At 44.9% G+C, this 23,073-nt stretch overlaps 1 protein-coding gene across 4 annotated transcripts in view; it reads left to right on the top strand.

The window, feature by feature from the left end:
• dhrsx (dehydrogenase/reductase (SDR family) X-linked) overlaps positions 1-23,073 on the top strand; it is a 319,469-nt gene that overhangs the window by 278,843 nt on the left and 17,553 nt on the right. The window contains exon 8 of one of the 4 annotated variants that reach the window (XR_011595705.1): positions 16,175-16,237. The exons of 1 other annotated variant lie outside the window; for it this stretch is intronic. Coding sequence is in view for 2 of the 3 variants with exons in the window: in XM_070892523.1 (XP_070748624.1) it covers positions 16,175-16,372 (198 nt within the window). In the remaining variant the exon portion in view is untranslated. Of the gene's footprint in view, positions 1-16,174; positions 20,312-20,337; positions 20,541-23,073 lie in introns of those variants that run through there. 2 more of the 4 variants (XM_070892524.1, XM_070892523.1) reach the window with 2 other exon arrangements.

Here is a 23,073-nt window from a genome sequence, read left to right as displayed (position 1 = left end):
CAGATATTTCAATGAAGGACCCGATGTTCCAGATCCTGAACTTCAATTGAGGGGGTGGAAGATGCCTGTGCATGGATTTTTTTTTAACGTGTGGTGACCGTTGCACATCAGCCACCACACCGGCTTGACGGAGCTCGGTCTTTATCCAGGGTGAAGATTCCACCATGCCAGTTCCTGGCTCATGCATATTGGGAAGCTCCACACTTTCAGCTTGGGATTTTCTGTTCATAATGGACTCGACACCATCGGCTGAAGGTGCGAGACTTTTTCCACCTTTCAAAAGAAGTAAAAAGAGCTTAGTGTGATCTCGAGTTGTTGGTCATGAGAATTAAAGGGTAATTGTTAACCCTCGGCATGCTATCTCAGACATGGCATGTGTTGTAATGGCTGAACTGCTTTTTTCGCTTTGTTGCTTTAAATTACGCACGCACTCAGTTGTAGTAAAGCTAGGATCGGGTCTTTTATTCAGACATTCATATAAGCCACAAAACACAAGCCAACTCTCTGCTTGCAAAGGTAGCTCTCCAAGAAGTGACACACCTTTCGAGATTTCAGTGTCACTGGCGTCCATGTGTGTGTGTGTGTGTGTGTGACAAAAATCAGTTCCATCTCTTAAACCTAAAAAGCCTTTGAACTCTTATTTCTTTGCATTTAGACCATCACGACGAACTGCTTTCTGAATCGTTTAACATACAGATGATGTAATCAAATAGTAACAAGTTACAGTCAAATACTTGACATACAGACAATGACCAGCTACCCATTATCCCAAAGTCACGTCTCACTGCCATAAATCGACTCCCACCATGAAGTACTGTAAACATACAGGTGGTCAGAACGTCACATTTGAATGGCTAAAAGGCACCATATCGTCGAGCAGCCTCTTTCGATCCAATCTTGAATCTTCCAACTTTTAACCCTTTCGAAGCGTTCAGAAATGCGGGCTTGTGCTCCCACAGCATGTGCACCAAGTAATGTTCCCCCGAATAGTTTCGGGTGCGTGGCCCCTTTAAGGGGCTGCGTCACTCGTTCACAGTTTTGCGCATGCGCGAACCGGCAAACAGCGGCACAGCCGAGGAACCGCGCAGCCTGTAGGGAACGTTGGTACCAAGTCCCGTTCACCCATCATCATCATCATAGGCAGTCCCTCGGAGTCTAGGAAGACTTGCTTCCACTCTAAAAGTGAGTTCTCAGGTGACCGTACAGTCCAATGCGGGAATTACAGTCTCTGTCACAGGTGGGACAGACAGTGGTTGAAGGAAAGGGTGGGTGGGGAGTCTGGTTTGACGCACGCTCCTTCCACTGCCTGCACTTGCTTTCAGCATGCTCTCAGCGACGAGACTCGAGATGCTCAGCGCCCTCCCGGATGCTCTTCCTCCACTTTGAGCATTCGTGGGCCAGGGATTCCCAGGTGCTGGTGGGGATGTTGTACTTTGCCAAGGAGGCTTTGATGGCGCCCTTGAAGCATTTCCTCCGCCCACCTGGGGCTCGCCTGCCGTGTCGAAGCTCCGCGTAGAGCGCTTGCTTTGGGACTCTCGAGTCGGGCATGCAGACGATGTGGCCCGCTCAACGGAGCTGATCGGGTGTGGTCAATGCTTCGATGCTGGGATGCTGGCCTGATCGAGAACACTGACGTTGGTGTGTCTGTCCTTCCAGTGGATTTGCAGGATCTTGCGGGGAGGCACTGACCTACATTGGCTACCAGTCCAGCAACGCCTCAATTTAAAAATTCTCATCCTTGTTTTCAAAGCTATCGATGACCTCATCTCTCCCTACCTCTGCAATCTCCTCCAGCACCACAACCCTCCGAGATCTCGGCACTTTTCCAATTCTGGCCTCTTGTGCATCCCCGATTTTAATCGCTCCACCTGGCACCTCTGGATTTTCCTCCCTACACCTCTCTGCCTCGTTACCTCTCCTCCTTTAAAGTCACTCCTTAAAACTTACCTCACCTGTCCTAATATCTCCTTCGGTGGTATCCCCGGTGTCAAATTTTGTTTGATACGCTCCTGTGAAGCGTCTTGGACCTTTTAAAGACAAGTTGTTGTTGTTGTGCGGTCACAGATTTTGGTTCTGTTCAGGGAAACTAGCTGTTGTTTGTAAACAGCAGATGAAACTGTCGGGGTAAATCACTAACTGTAACAATCACTTCTGGCCTAGTCACGCATAGTCCCAGCAACGTGGATGCAGACCATGCTTCAGAGCATTCCCCCACTGGAAAATCAATGGTGAAACAGAGGGGAAAGTGGACGATATGCCGATGTGTTATACAGAATAATACCGTCTGCCGTGTGTACAAAGCCAGTAACATTGAGCTGACATTGATCATGCATGCAGGCTGTCCTATTGGCTGTTGTGACATTGTCCTAACCTCTCGGCTGTGTGCGATCTTATCTTGATTACAATCCTCTGACAGGCTTGTAACGCTGAATCGTTCTCACATCCTGCTAACTGCCGCAAAACCCGAGGGTCAAGTTTTTGTGCGCAACAGGAGTGTGGATTGGAGAATTGTCCGCAGAATTAAACTTACTCCTGTTTAGCAGTCATTGGAAAATCTGAGGATGCTGCGATTAGGGTGCGTTACTTTTCATTACCAATTCTATGATCTGCACTCCTGTCAAGCAAGGGTTTGCTCTGGGAATGGTATCCTGTAAAATTGGCCCTCTGATACATTGGTCATTTCAGCAATTGTGTGGAGCACACAGAAAACACCCTGGAGGTTCCTTGCATAAATCATTACTCCAAGATTCACAGGTCATGAAAACCCAGTACTGTGTGTAGTGTGTGCCATTGTACAATGGTGTTGGGGCTGCTGGTTGCTCTGAATTCATCCCTGCTAAACATTGCTGGGTAGATGCATCATCATAGGCAGTCCCTTGGAATCGAGGAAGACTTGCTTCCACTCTTTAAAAATGAATCCTGGAATTTGCAATTTTAAAACGGGGGTGATTCACGAATATAGTTACCATTCCTTTTTTTTTTTGGCAAGTGAAAAATTAGGAAAGAGATGGGATTATTGATTGGCTTCCGAAGATTGTTTTGTAAACTATAAAAGTTTAAAGTTTCAACTGTTTCCATGTCACAGAACATAATCTGGAAAAATAATTTGATCGGTTTACCTTTTTTATAGCATTGCTGGATAGCCACTTACCCCACTCCAAACAAGATAAATTGCAATCTATGTATGAATGATTTGTTTAACATCAGTGGAAAAAATCCTCGCCTATTTACAGGATGCTATCAATCTGTGCCTAAGTCTGAAGTCATACGGCATAGTCCCATGTTAGTGTGACCTGCTTCACCAGTACCTACTGCAATCCACAAGCCATTTGATGATGATCCATATGTGAGGGTTGGTCACTGGGAATTAACGAAGAATTAGCTCATTCAGATGTGAAAAGTTGTCTCTGACTATTGGGGGTTTTGCAGAATGTATTCTTGTTTTTCTGTCCCCACTATTCATGCTTTTATTATGTATGTTGCTGATACCAGAATTGAATTCTCAGAGGGTTGTAAATCTGTGGAGTTCGCTGCCTCAGAGAGCTGTGGAAGCTGGGTCATTGAACATAAGAATTAGGAACAGGAGTAGGCCATCTAGCCCCTTGAGCCTGCTCCGCCATTCAACAAGATCATGGCTGATCTGGCCGTGGACTCAGCTCCAATTACCCGCCCGCTCCCCATAACCCTTAATTCCTTTATTGGTTAAAAATCTATAGATTTGTGATTTGAATACATTCAATGAGCTAGCCTCAACTGCTTCCTTGGGCAGAGAATTCCACAGATTCACAAACCTCTGGGAGAAGAAATTCCTGCTCAAATCTGTTTTAAATTGGCTCCCCCGTATTTTGAGGATGTGCCCCCTAGTTCTAGTCTCCCCGACCAGTGGAAACAACCTCTCTGCCTCTATCTTGTCTATCCCTTTCATTATTTTAAATGTTTCTATAAGATCACCCTCATCCTTCTGAACTCCAACGTGTAAAGACCCAGTCTACTCAATCTATCATCATAAGGTAACCCCCTCATCTCCGGAATCAGCCTAGTGAATCGTCTCTGTATCCCCTCCAAAGCTAGTATATCCTTCCTTAAGTAAGGTGACCAAAACTGCATGCAGTACTCCAGGTGCGGCCTCACCAATACCCTGTACAGTTGCAGCAGGATCTCCCTGCTTTTGTACTCCATCCCTCTCGCAATGAAGGCCAACATTCCATTCGCCTTCCTGATTACCTGCAAACTAACTTTTTGGGAGTCATGCACAAGGACCCCCAGGTCCCTCTGCACTGCAGCATGTTGTAATTTCTCCCCATTCAAATAATATTCCCTTTTACTGTTCTTTTTTCCAAGGTGGATGACCTCACATTTTCTGACATTGTATTCCATCTGGCAAACCTTAGCCCATTCGCTTAACCTAACTAAATCTCTTTACATCCTCTCTGTGTCCTCTACACAACCCGCTTTCCCACTAATCTTTGTGTCATCTGCAAATTTTGTTACACTACACTCTGTCCCCTCTTCCAGGTCATCTATGTATATTGTAAACAGTTGTGGTCCCAGCACTGATCCCTGTGGCACACCACTAACCACCGATTTCCAACCCGAAAAGGACCCATTTAATCCGATTCTCTGCTTTCTGTTGGCCAGCCAATTCTCGATCCATGCTAATACATTTCCTCTGACTCCGCGTACATTTATCTTCTGCAGTAAACTTTTGTGTGGCACCTTATCGAATGCCTTTTGGAAATCTAAATACACCACATCCATCGGTACACCTTTATCCACCATGCTCGTTATATCCCCAAAGAATTCCAGTAAATTAGTTAAACATGATTTCCCCTTCATGAATCCATGCTGCGTCTGCTTGATTGCACTATTCCTATCTAGATGTCCCGCTATTTCTTCCTTAATGATAGCTTCAAGCATTTTCCCCACTACAGGTGTTAAACTAACCGGCCTATAGTTACCTGTCTTTTGTCTGCCCCATTTTTTAAACAGAGGCGTTACATTAGCTGCTTTCCAATCCACTGGTACCTCCCCAGAGTCCAGAGAATTTTGGTAGATTATAACGAATGCATCTGCTATAACTTCCGCCATCTCTTTTAATACCCTGGGATGCATTTCATCAGGACCAGGGGACTTGTCTACCTTGAATCCCATTAGCCTGTCCAGCACTACCCCGCTAGTGATGGTGATTATCTCAAGGTCCTCCCTTCCCACATTCCCGTGACCAGCAATCTTTGGCATGGTTTTTTTGTCTTCCACTGTGAAGACCGAAGCAAAATAATTGTTTACGGTCTGAGCCATTTTCACATTTCCCATTATTAAATCCCCCTTCTCATCTTCTAAGGAATCAACATTTACTTAATCACTCTTTTCCGTTTTATATATTGGTAATCCCTTCTCTTACCACCCTTCTTTTTCACTGGAATATATTTTTGTTGAGCACTATGAAAGAGCTCCTTAAAAGTCCTCCACTGTTCCTCAATTGTGCCACCATTTAGTCTGTGTTTCCAGTCTACTTTAGCCAACTCTGGCCTCATCCCACTGTAGTCCCCTTTGTTTAAGCATAGTACGCTCGTTTGAGACAGTACTTCCTCACCCTCAATCTGTATTATAAATTCAACCATACTGTGATCACTCATTCCGAGAGGATCTTTTACTAGGAGATCGTTTATTATTCCTGTCTCATTACACAGGACCAGATCTAAGATAGCTTGCTCCCTTGTAGGTTCTGTAACATACTGTTCTAAGAAACAATCCCGTATGCATTCTATGAATTCCTCCTCAACGCTACCCCGTGCGATTTGATTTGACCAATCGATATGTAGGTTAAAATCCCCCATGATTACTGCCGTTCCTTTTTCATATGCCTCCATTATTTCCTTGATTATTGTCCGCCCCACCGTGAAGTTATTATTTAGGGGCCTATAAACTACGCCCACCAGTGACTTTTTCCCCTTACTATCTTTAATCTCCACCCACTATGATTAAACATTTTGTTCATTAGAGCCAATATCATCTCTCACAACTGCCCTGATATCATCCTTTATTAACAGGCTACCCCATCTCCTTTCCCTTCTTGTCTATCTTTCCGAATTGTAAGATACCCCTATATGTTTAATTCCCAGTCTTGGCCACCCTGCAACCACGTTTCTGTAATGGCCACCAAATCATACCCATTTGTAATGATTTGTGCCATCAACTCATTTACTTTATTTCGAATGCTGCGTGTGTTTAGGTAGTGTTTTAATACTAGTTTTAAACCATGCAGCCCCTTTATATTCATACATATTGTCCCTTCCTATTACCTTGTGCTACTCTGCTCTGTTGCCTCCTGCCTTTTGCATTCTTTCTGAGTATTCGGAACCCAGGAGAGGGCTCTGAGCTCTCACCCACTCTAACTCGCTCAGAGCCCTCTCCTGGGTTCCGAATACTCCTCGTATTGAGGCACCGAGCTTTCATGCTTGCCTTTTTATTACACTTTGACCCTTTAGAATTTTGCTGTACAGTGGCCCTTTTTGTTTTTTGCCTTGGGTTTCTCTGCCCTCCACTTTTACTCATCTCCTTTCTGTCTTTTGCTTCTGTCTCCATTTTGTTTCCCTCTATCTCCCTGCACTGGTTCCCATCCCCCTGCCATATTAGTTTAACTCCTCTCCAACAGCACTAGCAAACACTCTCCCTAGGGCATTGGTTCCGGTCCTGCCCAGGTGCAGACCGTCCGGTTTGTACTGGTCCCACCTCCCCCAGAACCAGTTCCAATGCCCCAGGAATTTGAATCCCTCCCTGCTGCACCACTGCTCAAGCCACGTATTCATCTGAGCTATCCTGCGATTCCTACTCTGACTAGCACGTGGCACTGGTCGTAATACAGAGATTACTACTTTTGAGGTCCTACTTTTTAATTTAGCTCCTAGCTCCTTAAATTCTTCTCGTAGGACCTCATCCCTTTTTTTTTTTACCTATATCGTTGGTACCAATGTGCATCACGACAACTGGCTGTTCACCCTCCCTTTTCAAAAGGGGTTAAGGGGAGCGGGCAGGGAAGTGGACCTGAGTCCATGATTGGATCAGCCATGATCATATTAAATGGTGCAAAGAATTTTGAAAGTTTGAAGTTGATCCTGCAGTGTAGTTTTTGACCCCTTCATCTTGGTTTCTCCATTCAGAGCAAATTATCTTCAAGGTAGCATCTTGAGCACAACGCGATACTCCAACCTGTGTAGTTCAGTGATGAGATCATACTTGGAGCATTGTGCTACTCTGCAAGCATGTTCAGACAAAAGGAATGGTTCCAGACTTCAATAGGAACGCTTCCAGGCTTCGAAGAGTTGCATGTAACCTCATCCAGCCCCACATCTCTCCAAGATATCTGCGCTCCTCTAATTCTACCCCCCTTGAGCGTTCCCGATTTTAATCGCTGCACCATTGGCAGATGAGCTTTCAGCTGCCAAGACACTAAGCTGTGGAATTCTCTCCCCAAACTACTCCATCTCTCCTCATTTTAAGATGCTCCTTAAATCCTACCGCTTTGAACAAGCTTTTGGTCACCTATCCTAATATTTCCTTGTGTGGCCCAGTAGCTAACACTCCTGTGACCGCCTTAGGATGTTTTGCCACGATCAAGGTGCTATCTATCATAGAAACTTGTGATTCTGACGGGATTGGACAGGTTAGATGCGGGAGGAATGTTCCCGATGATGGGAAAGTCCAGAACCAGAGGACACAATCTAAGGATAAGGGGTAGGCCATTTAGGACTGAGATGCGGAGAAACTTTTTCACTTTGAGAGTTATTAACCTGTGGAATTCCCTACCGCAGAGAGTTATTGATGCCAGTTCATTGGATATATTCAAGAGGGAGTTAGATATAGCCCTTACGGCTAAGGGGATCAAGGGGTATGAAGAGAAAGCAAGAAAGGGGTACTGAAGGAATGATCAGCCATGATCTTATTGAATGGTGGTGCAGGCTCAAAGGGCCGAATGGCCTACTCCTGTACCTATTTTCTATGTTTCTATGTTAGGTTGCTGAACAGTCCAATACGAGATCCACAATCCCTGTTACAGGTGGGACAGATAGTCATTGAGTGAAAGGGTGGGTGGGACTGGTTTGCTGCATGCTCTTTCCGCTGCCTGCGCTTGATTTCTGCATGCTCTCGGCAGCGAGATTCGAGTTGCTCGGCACCCGCCCGGATGCACTTCCTCCACTTAGGTCTACAGCCAGGGACTTCCAGGTGTCAGTGGGGATGTTGCACTTTTACAGGGAGGCTTTCAAGGTGTCCCTGTAACATTTCCTCTGCCCACCTTTGGCTCGTTTGCCAAGAAGGTGTTCCGAGTAGAGCGCTTGCTTTGGGTAGAAGCAGAGCACATATGGCAACAGTTGAATTAACTGTATCTACACAACCACAAAAATGAAAGCGACTATTCATGCAAGTGACCAGCAAGTGACAAGTGACTGGCCAACAAATCAACCCCAACTAGGTGATGGCTTGGACTGCCAATGATGGTCAATTGCATTGGCAGCCAAAGGCATTTGCCTTGGAGGCAGGAAGTGCAACATCTTTGTGAAATTCTGTACCTCTGAAGGCATGTGCACCACCCGATTTATGTTATAGAAGTGACTTGGACTGTAAGGATGCCATTGGAAGCACTTGCATCAGAAAATAAGGATTTGCATCCCTGGGATACTAATGGACCAAACACTTAATCCATTCATTTGAAATTACATGTACTATTAAAGAGGAGGTATTACTCCATTTATGTTAACTGGTTAATAATATAGCAGAGAGAGGAATTTCGAATGAATGCATTAAATGTTCATCCGCTCGTAATTTCAGAAGCACAAGGTAGTGTTGTCAGCTGTGGCTCAGTGGGTTAGAAGGTTGTGGGTTCAAATCCCACTCCAGGGACTTAAGCACATAAATCCAGGCTGACACTCCAGTGCAGTGCTGAAGGAGGGCTGCACTGTTGGTGGTGCCGTCTTTTGGATGAGAGGTTAAACCGAGGCCCCGTCTGCCCTCTCAGGTGGACGTAAAAGATCCCATGGCACTATTTCGAAGAAGTGCAGGGGAGTTATCCCCTGTGTCCTGGCTAATATTTTTCCCTCAATTGACATCACTAAAAAAACAGATTATCGGGTCATTATCACATTGCTGTTTGTGGGAGCTTACCGTGTGCAAATTGGCTGCTGCGTTTCCCACATTACAACATTACAAGTGACTGCACTTCAAAAGTACTTCATTGGCTGTAAAGCGTTTTGGGACGTCCGGTGATCGCTATATAAATGTAAGTTTTTTTTTGATCATGTCTCTCAGAAATGCCTTGAGGTTCTTCACTTATAACAAATTATTTTGAAGTGCAGTGACAGTTGTTCTGTCGGGAAACGCAGCACCATTTGCATACACCAAGATTCTGTATGCAGCAATGTAACCAGAGGACACAAATTTAAGGTAATTGTTAAAAGAACATGAGGAGAGATGAGCAGAATTTTGTTTTACGCAGTGAGTTGTTGTGATCTGGAACGCACTGCCTGAAAGGGTGGTGGAAGCAGATTCAACGGTGACTTTCAAAAGTACTTGGATAAGTACTTGAAAAGGAAATGTTTGCAGGGCTATGGGGGAAAGGGTAAGGGGAGTGGGACTAATTGGACAGCTTTTTCAAAGAGCCGACACAGGCATGATGGGCTGAATGGCCGCCTTCTGTACTGCATGATTCTATAAATGAACAACCACTTAATCTGTTTAAATGGGTTGTTATAGACTAGAATTTATTTACTGAACTACTAAAGAACATGAAAATTATATTCTTTGAAATATTATTTTATTTCCCTTACTTTCATTCTTATATGGCATTCAGTCCTAAACGCCATTCAATCCTAAAGGCCATTCAACCTAAAGGCCATTCAATCCTATGGCATTCAGTCCGATAGGGCCACTGTCCCTTAGGCTATTCTGTCCTATGGGCCATCCCGTCCTATATGCCATTCAGTCTAATATGCTGTTACCAGGCAGGTGGGAGGGCGATATTTCCAGTCCTTTACTCATGCATCTTATGAACTGTCTACAAGCAGGTGGATGAGAGTACATTGGGGCAGGCGTACCAAACTGCAGCCTATTGATCTTACAGCTGCCGTACCGATGCTAAATTGCATTCGTGTCACAATCCATGGTTTAAATGCAATTCTCTGATGCAGAAACCATGCTGCGGATTCAATTCTGCCCCCTTCCCCTGGCATTAGCAGTGACAAAAAATGTGAGTAATTCATTGTTTTCAAAATCTACCAGTCAGACACACAACGTCCGGCCCTATGCAACTATTACAAATTTAAATATTCTCGAGTCCTCTTTGAAAAGCAAACTATTACCTATTAATATAAAGAGGTTTTTTTTTGCCTGTCAATATCCATTAAACTTTTTATTTTCCTTTTCCGATTCATTCCCTGCAGTCTTATATTGAAACTATTTCATCTCAACCTTCATTTGACTGTGAAATGAAGGGTTGAAATGGATTTCTAATTAGGTATGTGTAAATTGTTTTGAAATATCTGGGGCCTGATCTTACAGCTGCTGTACCAATGCTAAATTGCATTCGTGTCACAATCCATGGTTTAAATGCAATTCTCTGATGCAGAAACCATGCTGCGGATTCAATTCTGCCCCCTTCCCCTGGCATTAGCAGTGACAAAAAATTTGAGTAATTCATTGTTTTCAAAATTTGAGGTGGAAGTACTATTGATCCAGAAGTCCCAATTTTAACTTGGGGACGTGTGGGGGCTCGGCCGGGCAGAAAGCCATTTTAACTCCATGTTGGGGGAACCAACTCCCACCCAATCACGACCTGGCTGGTGAGCCTGAGTGAAATTTTGCACTTCAATAAGACCACCATCAGGGACCCGAGGGACTGGCCTCCTGGCACTGAGGTAAGTGGTCGAGGAAGGGGGGGGGGGAGAGAGAACCGATGGGGATCGTGGTCGGGAGGGGGAGGGGAGGGGGAAGTCCAGGGCAGATGAGGCCCCCAAGGTTTCCCTATATAGGTCCTGGAGGCGGACTTCTGGCCACAAGGAAACCATTAAATAAAGCTAAAAATTCAAACTCACTCGGACCTCCTGTGGCCTTGATACTGCTTGCCAGCGGGTTACACTGGTAGATCTGGCACTGCGCGTGACTTGCACGGCCTGTGGTTGAAATCTAATTGTGACGTAGTACTATGACTTTGACATCTTTAGGCAGCTTTCTTGACAACAAAATCAGCGCTGTTACCAAGGCAACAGGCGGGAACGCTGCGGGACGTGCCTGACTGACACTTTAACCACCCATCCGCTTGGATCCCGCTGGGCGGGCAGTGTGCTAACTGGCTCTAGAGTGTCACCACATTCACTCCAAACCTGGGAGCCAAGTATCATACCTCAGCGCCACTTCATTCAATCAAAAATATCAATGAATCATTTCAAGACACACCTCCGTTCTCTGGTGACCATGGAGGGAATGTCACCTTTACAATTTCTTCACTTTAGATGGCCATTTTCTCTCGACGCCCCGCAGTACTAATTTCATGAAGAATCTCACGTAACGAAAGACGTCAGAATGAATAGAGTGGTGCCTAAATGGGTGTCGTGCTAGGAATTTCTTCATTGAGAAATTTAGTTGAAGGACCCTGTTACAACCTCTTCTTACAGAAATATTCCTACTGATACTCAGCATCCATTTTTCTATCTATGAAGCGTCTCGGGACATTGACTATGTGAACGATGTTATATAAATGCAAATTATTGTTGTTAAGCTTTCATGCGTTAACATTCAAAGAGCCCAATTACCATGCTAATGCATCTTAAGCATTCCATAGCGCATCATTATGAGTTGTATATTTCCCACTCCAGCCCTTTGAGTGAGAGTGCCAATGTAATACCAATTATTGTCAGATCACTGGTAGTCTTGTGCTGTGGACTTGTGGCCTGTTGGAGTAGAGGTGAGACTCCCCAAAGTTATTTTGCTTAAGGCTCCTAGTCCGAGAGAGCAGACTTTACTCTGGGCTGGATTGAAATGCAGATTCTAGCGGTGGCCCACTGCAATATCCAGGACCATTGTGCCAACTTGACAATGGGCAAGCAGTCAGACAGCACAGAAGTGGTTGTAGAATCGAGGGTATTGGCAAAGAGATCATCATCGTCATAGCAGTCCCTTGAGATCGAGGAAGACTTGCTTCCACTATTAACATGAATTCTTAGGTGGCTGTACAGTCCAATACGAGAACCACAGTCTCTGTCACAGGTGGGACACATCGTCGCTGGGGGAAGGGGTGGGTGGGACTGGTTTGCCGCAAGCTCTTTCCGCTGCCTGCGCTTATTTTCTACATGCTCTCGGCGACGAGACTCGAGGTGCTCAGCGCCCTCCCGGATGCACTTTATCTACTTTGGACGGTCTTTGACCAGGGACTCCCAGATGTCAGTGGGGATGTTGCACTTAATCAGGGAGGCTTTGAGGGTGTCCTTGTAACGTTTCCGCTGCCCACCTTTGGCTCAGAAACATGGACCATGTACAGTAGACACCTCAAGTCGCTGGACAAATACCACCAACGATGTCTCCGCAAGATCCTACAAATCCCCTGAGAGGACAAATGCACCAACATTAGCGTCCTCGACCAGGCCAACGTCCCCAGCATTGAAGCACTAACCACACTTGATCAGCTCCGCTGGGCAGACCACATAGTTTGCATGCCAGACACAAGACTCCCAAAGCAAGTGCTCTACTCGGAGCTCCTTCATGGCAAACGAGCCAAAGGTGGGCAACGGAAACGCTACAAGGATGCCCTCAAAGCCTCCCTGATAAAGTGCGACTGACACCTGGGAGTCCCTGGCCCAAGACCGCCCTAAGTGGAGGAAGTGCATCCAGGAGGGCGCTGAGCACCCCGAGTCTCAACGCTGAGAGCATGCAGAAATCAAACGCAGGCAGCGGAAAGAGCGTGCAGCAAACCAGTCCCACCCACCCTTTCCTTCAACAACTATCTGTGACAGAGTCTGTGGTTCTCGTATTGGACTGTTCAGCCACCTAAGAACTCCTTCACGGCAGAGACGGTGGCTGACGACAGCGTGCCTCCTCCAGACCCATTTCCAATCCTGCCCTCCTTTGGCTTTTCGCTCTCCATTCCATCATCGATGGCACAGCCTTCAGTTGACTTGGCCCCACACTCTGGAAGTTACAGAGAATTGCATAGAATTTATAGCACAGAAACTGGCCATTCGGCCCAACTGGTCTATGTCGATGTTTATGCTCCACATGAGGCTCCTCCCATCCCTCTTCAACTACATTAATAAAAAAAAGAAAAAGATATGAACATATCCTTTGATTCCTTTGTTGCTCATGTGTATTCTAGCTTCTCCTTAAATGCCCCTATGCTATGGATGGTGCGGAAGGGATGCATGTAGACAAGGAATAGGAGGGAGCTTTGGTTTCAACCTTTGGTTATTCCCAAGGTGGCCATGAGTCCTAACTTGTACCAAGTCCCATTCACCCATCAGCCCCTGTGCACGCTGACCTACATTGGCTCCCAGTTAAGCAACGCCTCGATTTCAAAATTCTCATCCTTGTTTTTCAAATGCCTCCATGGCCTCGCTCCTCCCTAACTCTGTAATCTCCTTCAGCCCCACAACCGTGTGAGATATATGAGCTCCTCTAATTCTGATCTCTTGACAATTGAGCATAAGGTGAGGCATACTATTTTGTCCTTGAACAAGACCTTAGTCAGACCGCACTTAAAATATTGTATCCAGTTTTGGTCTCTTCACATGGTGGCTGATATTGAGGCTCTGGAAAAGGTGCAGAAGAGGGCCACTCAACTAATTCCAAGTCTAAAGCATCTTAGTTATCAAGATAGGTTAAAAGAATTGGGACTCTACCTTAGAGCAGCGTAGACTTAGGGGGGAATATGATTGAGATTTATAAGATAATAAAGGGAATAGACAGTTCATTTCAACTAAGTAGGTTAGGCCGGACTGGGGACACAAATTTAAGTTGTATAAGGCTAGATCTGAGTTAGATGTCAGGAGGTGGTTCTTTTCCCAGAGAATAGTGGACCTCTGAAACAAGCTGCCCTCTCGTGGTGAATGCAAACTCGCTGAATTCCGTCAAGCAAAAGCTAGATTTCTTTCTGGCTGCGGCGGAGATGAACTCTTACAGAAGGTAAGTACTGCAGGGAATTTAATGGCCAGAGTGATCTCCTGGACTAGTTTCGGTCACCTAGATGGGTCAGAGAGGAATTTCCCAGATTTTTTTCCCCAAATTGGCCTGGGTTTTTTATCTGTTGTCTTGCCTCTGTAGTGTACATGTTGTGATACACAAGGTATCGCAGTTGTGTGGGACAGGCTCGATGGACCAGATGGTCTTTACCTGTTCGTCATTGTTCATATGTTCGTATCCCTAATTATAATCGCTCCACCATTGGTGGCCGTGCCTTCAGTTGCCTAGGCCCTAAGCCCTGGAATTCACTCCCTAAATCTCTCCACCTCGCTACCTCTCTTTCCTCCTTTAAGACGCTTCTTAAAACCTACCTCCTTGGCCAGGTTTTGGTCACCTGCTATAATTTCTCCTTATCAGGCTCGCTGTCAAATTTTGTCTCATAACACTCCTGCGAAGCGCTTTGGGATGTTTTACTATGTTAAAGGTGCTATATAAATATAAATTGTTGTTATTGATGGGAGAGGCGGCTGTTACAGAAATCGTTACATGTTGACTTATATTGACAGGTAGGAATTGAACCAAGTGGTTGTTATTATAGGAAGGACGTGATTGCACTGGAGAGGGTGCAGAGAAAATTTACGATGATGCTGCCTGGACTGGTGAATCTTAGCTATGAGGAAGATTGGATAGGCTGGGTTTGTTCTTCTTGGAACAGAGGAGGCTGAGGGAAAACCTCTTTGAGGGGTATAAGATTTTGAGGGGCCTGGATATAGTGGATAGCAAGGGCATACTTCTCTTGGTGGAGGGACCAATTATGAGGAGGCATAGGTTTAAGGTTGTTGGTGGAGGGGATTTGAGGGGAAGCTTCTTCACGCAGAGGGTTGTGGAGGTCTGGAACTCACTGCCTGGAAAGGTGGTAGAGGCAGAAACCCTCACCACGTTTAAAAGGTGCTTGGATGGGCACTAGAAGTGCCATAACCTACAGGGTTACGGACCTAGAGCTGGTAAGTGGGATTAGACTGGATAATCTCTTGTTGGCTGGTGCAGATTTGATGGTAAGTACTGCAGGGAATCGAATACGGCCAGGGTGAGCTCCTGGACTAGTTTTCGATCGCCTGGATGGGTCGGAGAGGAATTTTCCCAGATTTTTTTCCCTCTTTTGGCCTGGGTTTTTATCTGGTTTTTTGCCTCTCCCAGGAGATCACATGACTCTGGTTGGGGTGGAGTGTAAAGTGTTGCGATACATGGGATATTGCAGTTGTGTGGGGCGGACTGGTTGGGCCGGATGCTGCTTACCTGTCCGCCATTGTTCATTGTTCATAGATTTACATGTAACCTTCAGGGCTGCTGACCGAGGGCCGTGTGGCTCTTTGTTGGCCGGCGCGGACACAATGGGCCGAAATGGCCTCCTTCTGCGTTATAAATTTCTGTGTTTCTATATAGTGCGACAGATAATTTCCTCTGCTTGCTTTTTGTGCCAAAATCATGCATGTATTTAGAAAGATTGAATTTAGTTTTTGCCATATATATATTTCTTTATTTATTCATGGGATATATGAGAGAGAGAAAAAAAAAAGGAAAAGTAAGAAAAAAAGTTAAATTTTAAATTAAAAAAATCTCCAAAAGCAATTTACTACCTGCAGGAATGAGACTCCACAGTTTAATTGTTCCCTTTCTGGGCTCGAGAGGTTGAGTGGCATTTAAGGGTCCTTACTCTGGTCCGTGCCAGCCTTAACTTTCTGAGGTGGGTTTAATTGATAAAATGCGCAAATGCAGCAATTTCACGAAACTCGCGGGGAGGTTGAAGGCGAGGTGCCGTTTTTGCGAGGCTAATGGCGGAGCAGTGCAAACCATCCAGCAACTTGTGGTGATTCACAACTCGCGGGGCATCTCCTCCTCGCCACAAGTTGCTGGGCGAATCTTGCGTTAATAATAGCGGCGCCGTTAAACTCGCTGTTATTTCGGCAGCAAATTCTGGGCTGCTAATTTTGTCAGCTTTGTTCTTCTCATACAGACCTCGGCCCAGGGAGCTTCCACCGTGATATACGCGGCGGTTTCACCGGACCTGGAAGGGGAGGGAGGCTCCTACTACGTCAACGGTCAGAAGACGCAATCTGCGGACATTTCCTACGACGGGGATCTTCAAAGGAAACTTTGGACCCAGAGCTGCAATCTAGTTGGGATTCTGGAGAGGCACGAGCACGCCTCTTGAAGAAAGGAGGAGGCCGCTCCGTTCATGTGACCCGAGGACTGACTGTGTGAGCTCTATGCCTCCGTCGCTTCCTCTCGAAAAGGCAGCCGCCAAGAATAATAAACCAAGCCTGGGAAAATTCAAGCGTAAAATTGAAACAAAATCATGAACAATTAATTAAATTGTTCAAAGTGTTTGTGTTTATTCGGAAACCGAAAACCACATCCTTTGCTTGTTTAGCTCGATTCATTACATTGACAAAGTTTCCAAGTTAATACAAACGATATATGATCGTATTAGACATGTCAAAGTGTTCAGGGTTAGAGAGAGAGAGAGAGAGAGAAAAAATATATACACATGCACTTTGGTACGGTCTTTCGGATGAAACGTTAAACCGAGCTCCCGTCTGCCCCCTCTGATGGATGTAAAGTATCCTATAGCACCATTTTGAAGACAAGCAAGGGAGTTATCCCCGGTGTCCTGGCCAATATTTATCCCTCAATCAACATTGCTAAAAACAGATTATGTGGTCATTATCACATTCCTGTCTGTGAGAGCTTGCTGTGTGCAAAATTGGCAGCTGTGTTTCCTACAGTGACTGCTCTTCAAAAAGTATTTAATTGGCTGTGAAATGCTTCGGGACGTCCGGTGGTTGTGAAAGGCGTTCTATAAATGCAAATTTTTTTTTTTCTTTTAATGTACAGTTCCAGTACTTAATTATTGCCTGTAGAGGCCGCTAGTGATCTATATAATTAATTATAATAACGGGGTTTCCTCCATCAGATTCCGCCCGTTCTGATAAAAGATCAAATCTGATCAACTTGCTGTGTAAAAGCAGTCTTTTCAGGGCTTAGTTTAGACTTCCATCGTTTGCACATTTCCTTTACTATGTCGCTGCTGTGTCGATATCTGATGGCATAAACGAGATATGACAACAACTCCCTTTGAGAATGTTGATTATTGGCCTAGCTCGGAGTGTTGTTTTACGGAAAAAATGTAGTGCTATGCTGTCATTTGATCGAGGCAACCCAGAAATATATATTTTTTCCAGTCTTTCTCTCAGTCTGATGATGGAAGATGTCGAATAATATTTAAGGGACCAGAACCATAATTAAAATCTTGTCATCACACACCTCCAGGAGAATTGATAAATTGGCACAGTTAAAAGAGAACAGGCAGTTAGCACCAAAGAAAAATAAATCCCATTAGCTGTATTGCCCGACTGATGGGCATTTTTCTGTATCCTTTCTCCACCCCTCACCTCCAAATGCTGTGCGGAACTGCATCCCCAAACAGCTGTTGTCAAAGGCCACAGTTCCAATCACTGCCTTGTTTGAGGTGCCTCTCCGGAATGCCTGTCGGACGTTGCACCACGGGAGTGATGGGGTGAGAGTTGGCGCCTCTGATTTCGATCAAGCTACCGCAGCCAGTTGCCGGGCTGATTTCAAGGCACTTCCCCGGGAAGGACAACTAATAGTTCTATTAAATAGTCCTACTTCAACCCCACGACCTCCTGACCCAAGAGTGCCACCGCTGAGCCACTATCGTTGGGAGGCCGCAGTCAGTATTGGAGGGGGGTGGGGGGAAGCATTTTTGGCGGGTTCTCTTGGGCTTGTGGCAACTACAGCAGTGTGCGTGTGGGAACTATGATTAGATGACGGTTTGGCTTTTGCAATGGCATCTAACCTTACGAGCAGCGGTAATGGAGTTTGGTGCCAAACGAGAGGACCCAGGTGGGCGGTTGGGGAGAATCAGACCAATTGGCACTGTAAAATACATTTGGGGAACCTTTGAAGGCCATTCTGAACCAATTGGCCATCTGGTTTGAGATGATTGTTTGCTGGGATGGCTTTGGTCGAGCTAAATTCTCTTGCTAGATGTATTTACCTTATCTGTAAGCTGAGGATCGTACCTGCTAAAACATTGCTCGAGTCTGATGCCACTGCTATAAAAATAAAAGATTAGCTCATCACAGAACAGCTGCAAGTAGAGATTATGGCTGAATGGGTTAATGAGCTGCCTGGTGCAGCACTGAGCCATGTAGAAGGATGATTCCATCGTGTCTGTGCCAGCTCTTTGAAAGAGCTATCCAATTCATAGAATGATAGATTCAATCAGTCTCACTCCCCTGATCATTCCTCATAGCGCTGTAATTTTCTCCCCATCAAGTATGTATCCAATTCCCTTTTGAAAATTACTATTCATTCTGCTTTTACTATCCTTTCAGGCTGTATGCATTTCAGATCATCATAAATCGCTGCAGAAAAACACTTCTCCTCAGTTAGCCTCTGGCGTTTTTACCAATTACCTTAAATCTTGTGTCCTTTAGTTACCAACCCTTCCGCCAATGGGAATAGTTTTTCCTTACTTACTCTATCAAAACCGCTCATAATTTGGAACAGCTCTATTAAATCTCCTCCTAATCCGTTCTGCTCTCAACAAAACAACCCTCAGCTTCTCCAGTCTCTCCACATCATCCCTGGTGTCATTCGAGTAAATCTCCTCTGCACCCTCTCCAAGGCCTTGACATTCTTCCTAAAGTGAGGAGCCCAGAATTAGACACACTGCTCCAGCTGAGGCCTAACCAGTGATTTATAAAGATTTAGCATTGTTTCCCTTGCTTTTGTACTCTAAAGCCAAGGACCCTTCTGTATGCATATATCAAAGAAGAGCAGGGAAGTTCTCCCTGGTATCCTGGCCAATATTTATCCCTCAATCAACATCGCTAAAATCAGATTATCTGATCATTATCACACTGCTGTTTGTGGGGCCTTGCTGTGTGCAAAATGGCTGCCGCGTTTTCTACATTACACAGTGAATTCACTTCAAAAGTGTTTAATTAGCTGTAAAGCACTTTGGGACAAATTGAGGTCCTGAAAGGCGCTGTATAAATGCAAGTCTTTTTCTTTATTTTTATTCTTGCCAATAAGGCCAGCATTTATTTTCCGTCCCTCGATGTCCTTAATTGAGTGGCTTGCTAGGCCACTTCACAGGGCAGTTAAGTATCAACCACGTTGGTGTGTGACTGGTGTCACATATTGGTGGGGTATGGACATCAGAGATTAGTGAACCAGTTGGGTTATTATGACAATCATGGCCACTTTTACTCATCCTCTGGATGATTAGTCCATTAATATAACCACTGCGCTATTTCATATAGCAAGCCTGCTCCAAGCAGATGAAGCGCCTGAGAAGGTTGGAGAAGATGAAGGTGGTCCAAGACAAGGGGACAGATACACCACCAAAAAGAAATAAGGGCTAATACAAAGGTACTTAGGAAGAAACAAAGTTCTAGTGACATTTCCGATCCTGCTGACGTTTTTACAGTGATAAATTGTTCCTTTGTCTTGCTGACTCACCTTGGCTTCCGCAAGTACCCACCATGCTCCATTGGCTTAGTCAAGTGACCATTCTTTAAGTGTGAGCCTAGACAGTATGCGTCGTTAACAAGTTACTCTATCATGGGAAAGCATCAGAGCTGAGCTGATCATGTCCACATCTGGCATCTACATATTTTCACTTTTAATCAAGTCACTAGCAACACTTTTTCCCTTACTCACCCAGGGATACTGATATCAATTATAGCACCACCACCATTCATATACTTCATTTTGCAGAAACCTTGTGAGATTGCGGGATAGGGTATGAGTAATGTGAGATGTGATGTGTGGTGAGTGTAGCATTGCTTGGAAGGAACAAGTGACTTTGGACCTATGGTTCCCAAAAACTCTCCACCACTGAACTTTCCTCGCATCATGTCGACTAATCGATAGAGACTGACTGCTATGATTAGTCAACAACTCCATTATCGTTGTATCATGCGACTACCAGGTTGGTAGAAGGAGAACTAGATGGACCGTGGTCTTTTTTGTCTATGTTTCTATGTTCCTTTGTGTCCAAGTTAAAAGTCGTGTATTTGTAAAGTTACACATTGTATCTCCATAAATGACTTTTTCAGATCACTTTGTCTTCTGTCTTTATTAAAGGCACAAAAGTACCTCCTGAGATGTTGGATGACCACAATAATGGTACAGTAAGTGGTGATGATGGGGCAGGATCCCACAGCCTCTTGATAAACATCATCTACAAGCCAATGTACAGTAACAACATCCAAATGGCTGCAGGTTGTTATTCAAAAGGAGCAAGGATCCTTCACAAGACCATCTCTGGAAGTTACAGGAATGGTGGAATAGAGGTAATGTTACTAATCTAGTAATCCAAGAGGCCTGGACTAATGATCGGAGGCATGTGTTCAAATCCCACCATGGCAGCTGGGGAATTTAAATTCACTTAATTAAATAAATCTGGAATAAAAAGCTTGTATCAGTAATGGTGCCCATGAGCCAGAATTTGCACTGGTTCACCGCCTGGTTTCTCGATGGTATTGGCCATTTTGGCCGAGAACCGGGTCGGTGAAAGATTCCCCAGCTGAGTTACGCCAGCAGTTTCGAAGTACCGCTGGGGAGCGGCCCGCCGGCGTGCACTGTCCATAGATCGCCCTGGCGTGATTTTTGACCCGTAGGTAAGTTGGAAAAAAAAGCTCCCACGAGATGCAGCGGAGCTGGGTGATAGATGAGTAGCTCTGCAAGAAAAAGGTAAGTGTTTTTTTTTTACTAATTATTTAAAAATTCTCTTGTAGTGATTTAAGTGAAAAGGGTCCCGAGAATGTTTTTATGATTTTTTTTTATTTAATGTTTTTTGAAAAAATATTTTTTGTATTTTTCTCCTCCTAGGCCCAACCCTCAGCTTCGGTGTAAATTTTTAGTAAATTTATTAATTATCGCCCATTTTCTTCAATAATCGCCCTATCGGCCCAAGATTCCATTTTTTCGCCGAGATTCGGGGTACAATGCCCATTTTTGTCGCTGGGCGGATTTTTTTTTCTTTTTTGGAGGGAATTTTTCACCGGTGATAATTTTAGGAATCCTAGCAGTATTTTGGGCGGCAATCGGGCGCTGGCAGATTGTTTGGAAATTCTAGCCCCATGAAACTACCGGATTGTGGTTAAAAACCCATCTGGTTCACTGGTGTCCTTTAGGGAAGGAAATCTGCCGTCCTTACCCGGTCTGGCCTATATGTGACTCCAGACCCACAGCAATGTGGTTGACTCTTAACTGCCCTCTGAAATGGCCCAGCAAGACACTCAGTTGTCAAGAAGGCTGCTCACCACCACCTTCTCAAGGGGCAATTAGGGATGGCCAATCAAAGCCGGCTTTGCCAGCGACATCCACAATCTGTGCAAAAATAACATTTTAAAAATGCTACATTATTATTCCGGATGTCTAAAAGATATAAAAGGGACATAGCTGTTCAAAGGAATTATCCTTCAACCAAAAACCTTGAATGGCCAATATCCCACTGAAGAGGAGGTTGAACCTCATTTTAATATCTGGGGGCTGGATCTTCTGTCTGTTCATAATCAGTGGGCAGATAATGTAACCCCTCGGTTGAATAATGGTACCTCTGCCAATACAGTGCTCCCTCTGTACTGCACCAAAGTATCAGCCTGACAATTCTCTGACCCAGAAATGGAAATACTACCAATTGAAGCAAGCTGTCTCAGACTTAAGTAATGATTAGATGGTGCAGGTTTAGTTTTAAAGCCTGTAGATTGTAAGAAGTAGGAAAGATTTAAGGGCATTGAGGTACTCTACAGTGTGGTATAAAACATACATTTTAATTTCATACACAGGTACAAAAATTGAAGATCCCAGTGCCAAGCTATGGAATGAATGTGCAAGTAGTTATTGTAACCTAGTGCTCTGGGGATAAACGGTTTTAAAAGTCAGAAAATAGAAGTATTAGTCTAATGAGCTCCACCCTCTAGTGTTTTAGTCAATTTGTCACCTCTAATGTGGCTTAATGCAAGAGCTGCTAAAACTACCCAATGCATTGTCCCAGTGGCTCAATGGATAAACACAACATGGAAAGCACCCTAAAGCCAAGATGATCCCAGGTTCAATCTCGAGCCTATTCTGGAGTGCAAAATGTTGCGTTACATGGGGTATCGCAGTTGTGTGGGGCAGGCTGGTTGGGCCGGATGCTCGTTACCTGTCCGCCATTGTTCATTGTTCATAGATTTATATGTAACCTTCAGGGCTGCTGACCGAGGGCCGTGCGGCTCTTTATCGGCCGGCGCGGACACGAGGGGTCGAAATGGCCTCCGTCTGCGCTGTAAATTTCTATGTTTCTATGTCTCGGCCTAGGCAGCGTCTGGTTGTCCGAATTGGGCTCGGTGTCCTTGGACTATGGAAGTGAAACATTTAGCCAGAGTTTGTGCTCCCAATTGCCATCCAATGAACTATGCTGGGAATGCCCGCATGTGGGTGAAAACAGGATTCCATTCAGAGATAATGTTCTGCATGTTCAAATAGTCTTCTCACACAGGAAGCATGGCTACTCGGGGTGAGTCACTGGAGGCACTATAAACTCATGGAACTGCACCACTACAAGAGTCAATAGCCCAGATTTTACGGTCAGCGGTGAATGAACAGTGCTCATCATTCATTACGCTTACAGCTGCCCACAGACTTTTCACGGGCTTTTGAGCGGCAACTTACGGTTCTTGGAGATCCTACACACACATATATATATATATATATAAATGATTTGGATGAAGGAACCAACTGTAATATTTCCAAGTTTGTTAACGACACAAAACTAGGTGGGATTGTGAGTTGTGAGGAGGATGCAAAGACACTGCAAGATGACTTAGATAGGAT

This window comes from Pristiophorus japonicus, chromosome 10, assembly GCF_044704955.1.
Source record: "Pristiophorus japonicus isolate sPriJap1 chromosome 10, sPriJap1.hap1, whole genome shotgun sequence".
NCBI lineage: Eukaryota > Metazoa > Chordata > Chondrichthyes > Pristiophoridae > Pristiophorus > Pristiophorus japonicus.
This window is presented reverse-complemented; position numbering and strand designations above follow the sequence as displayed.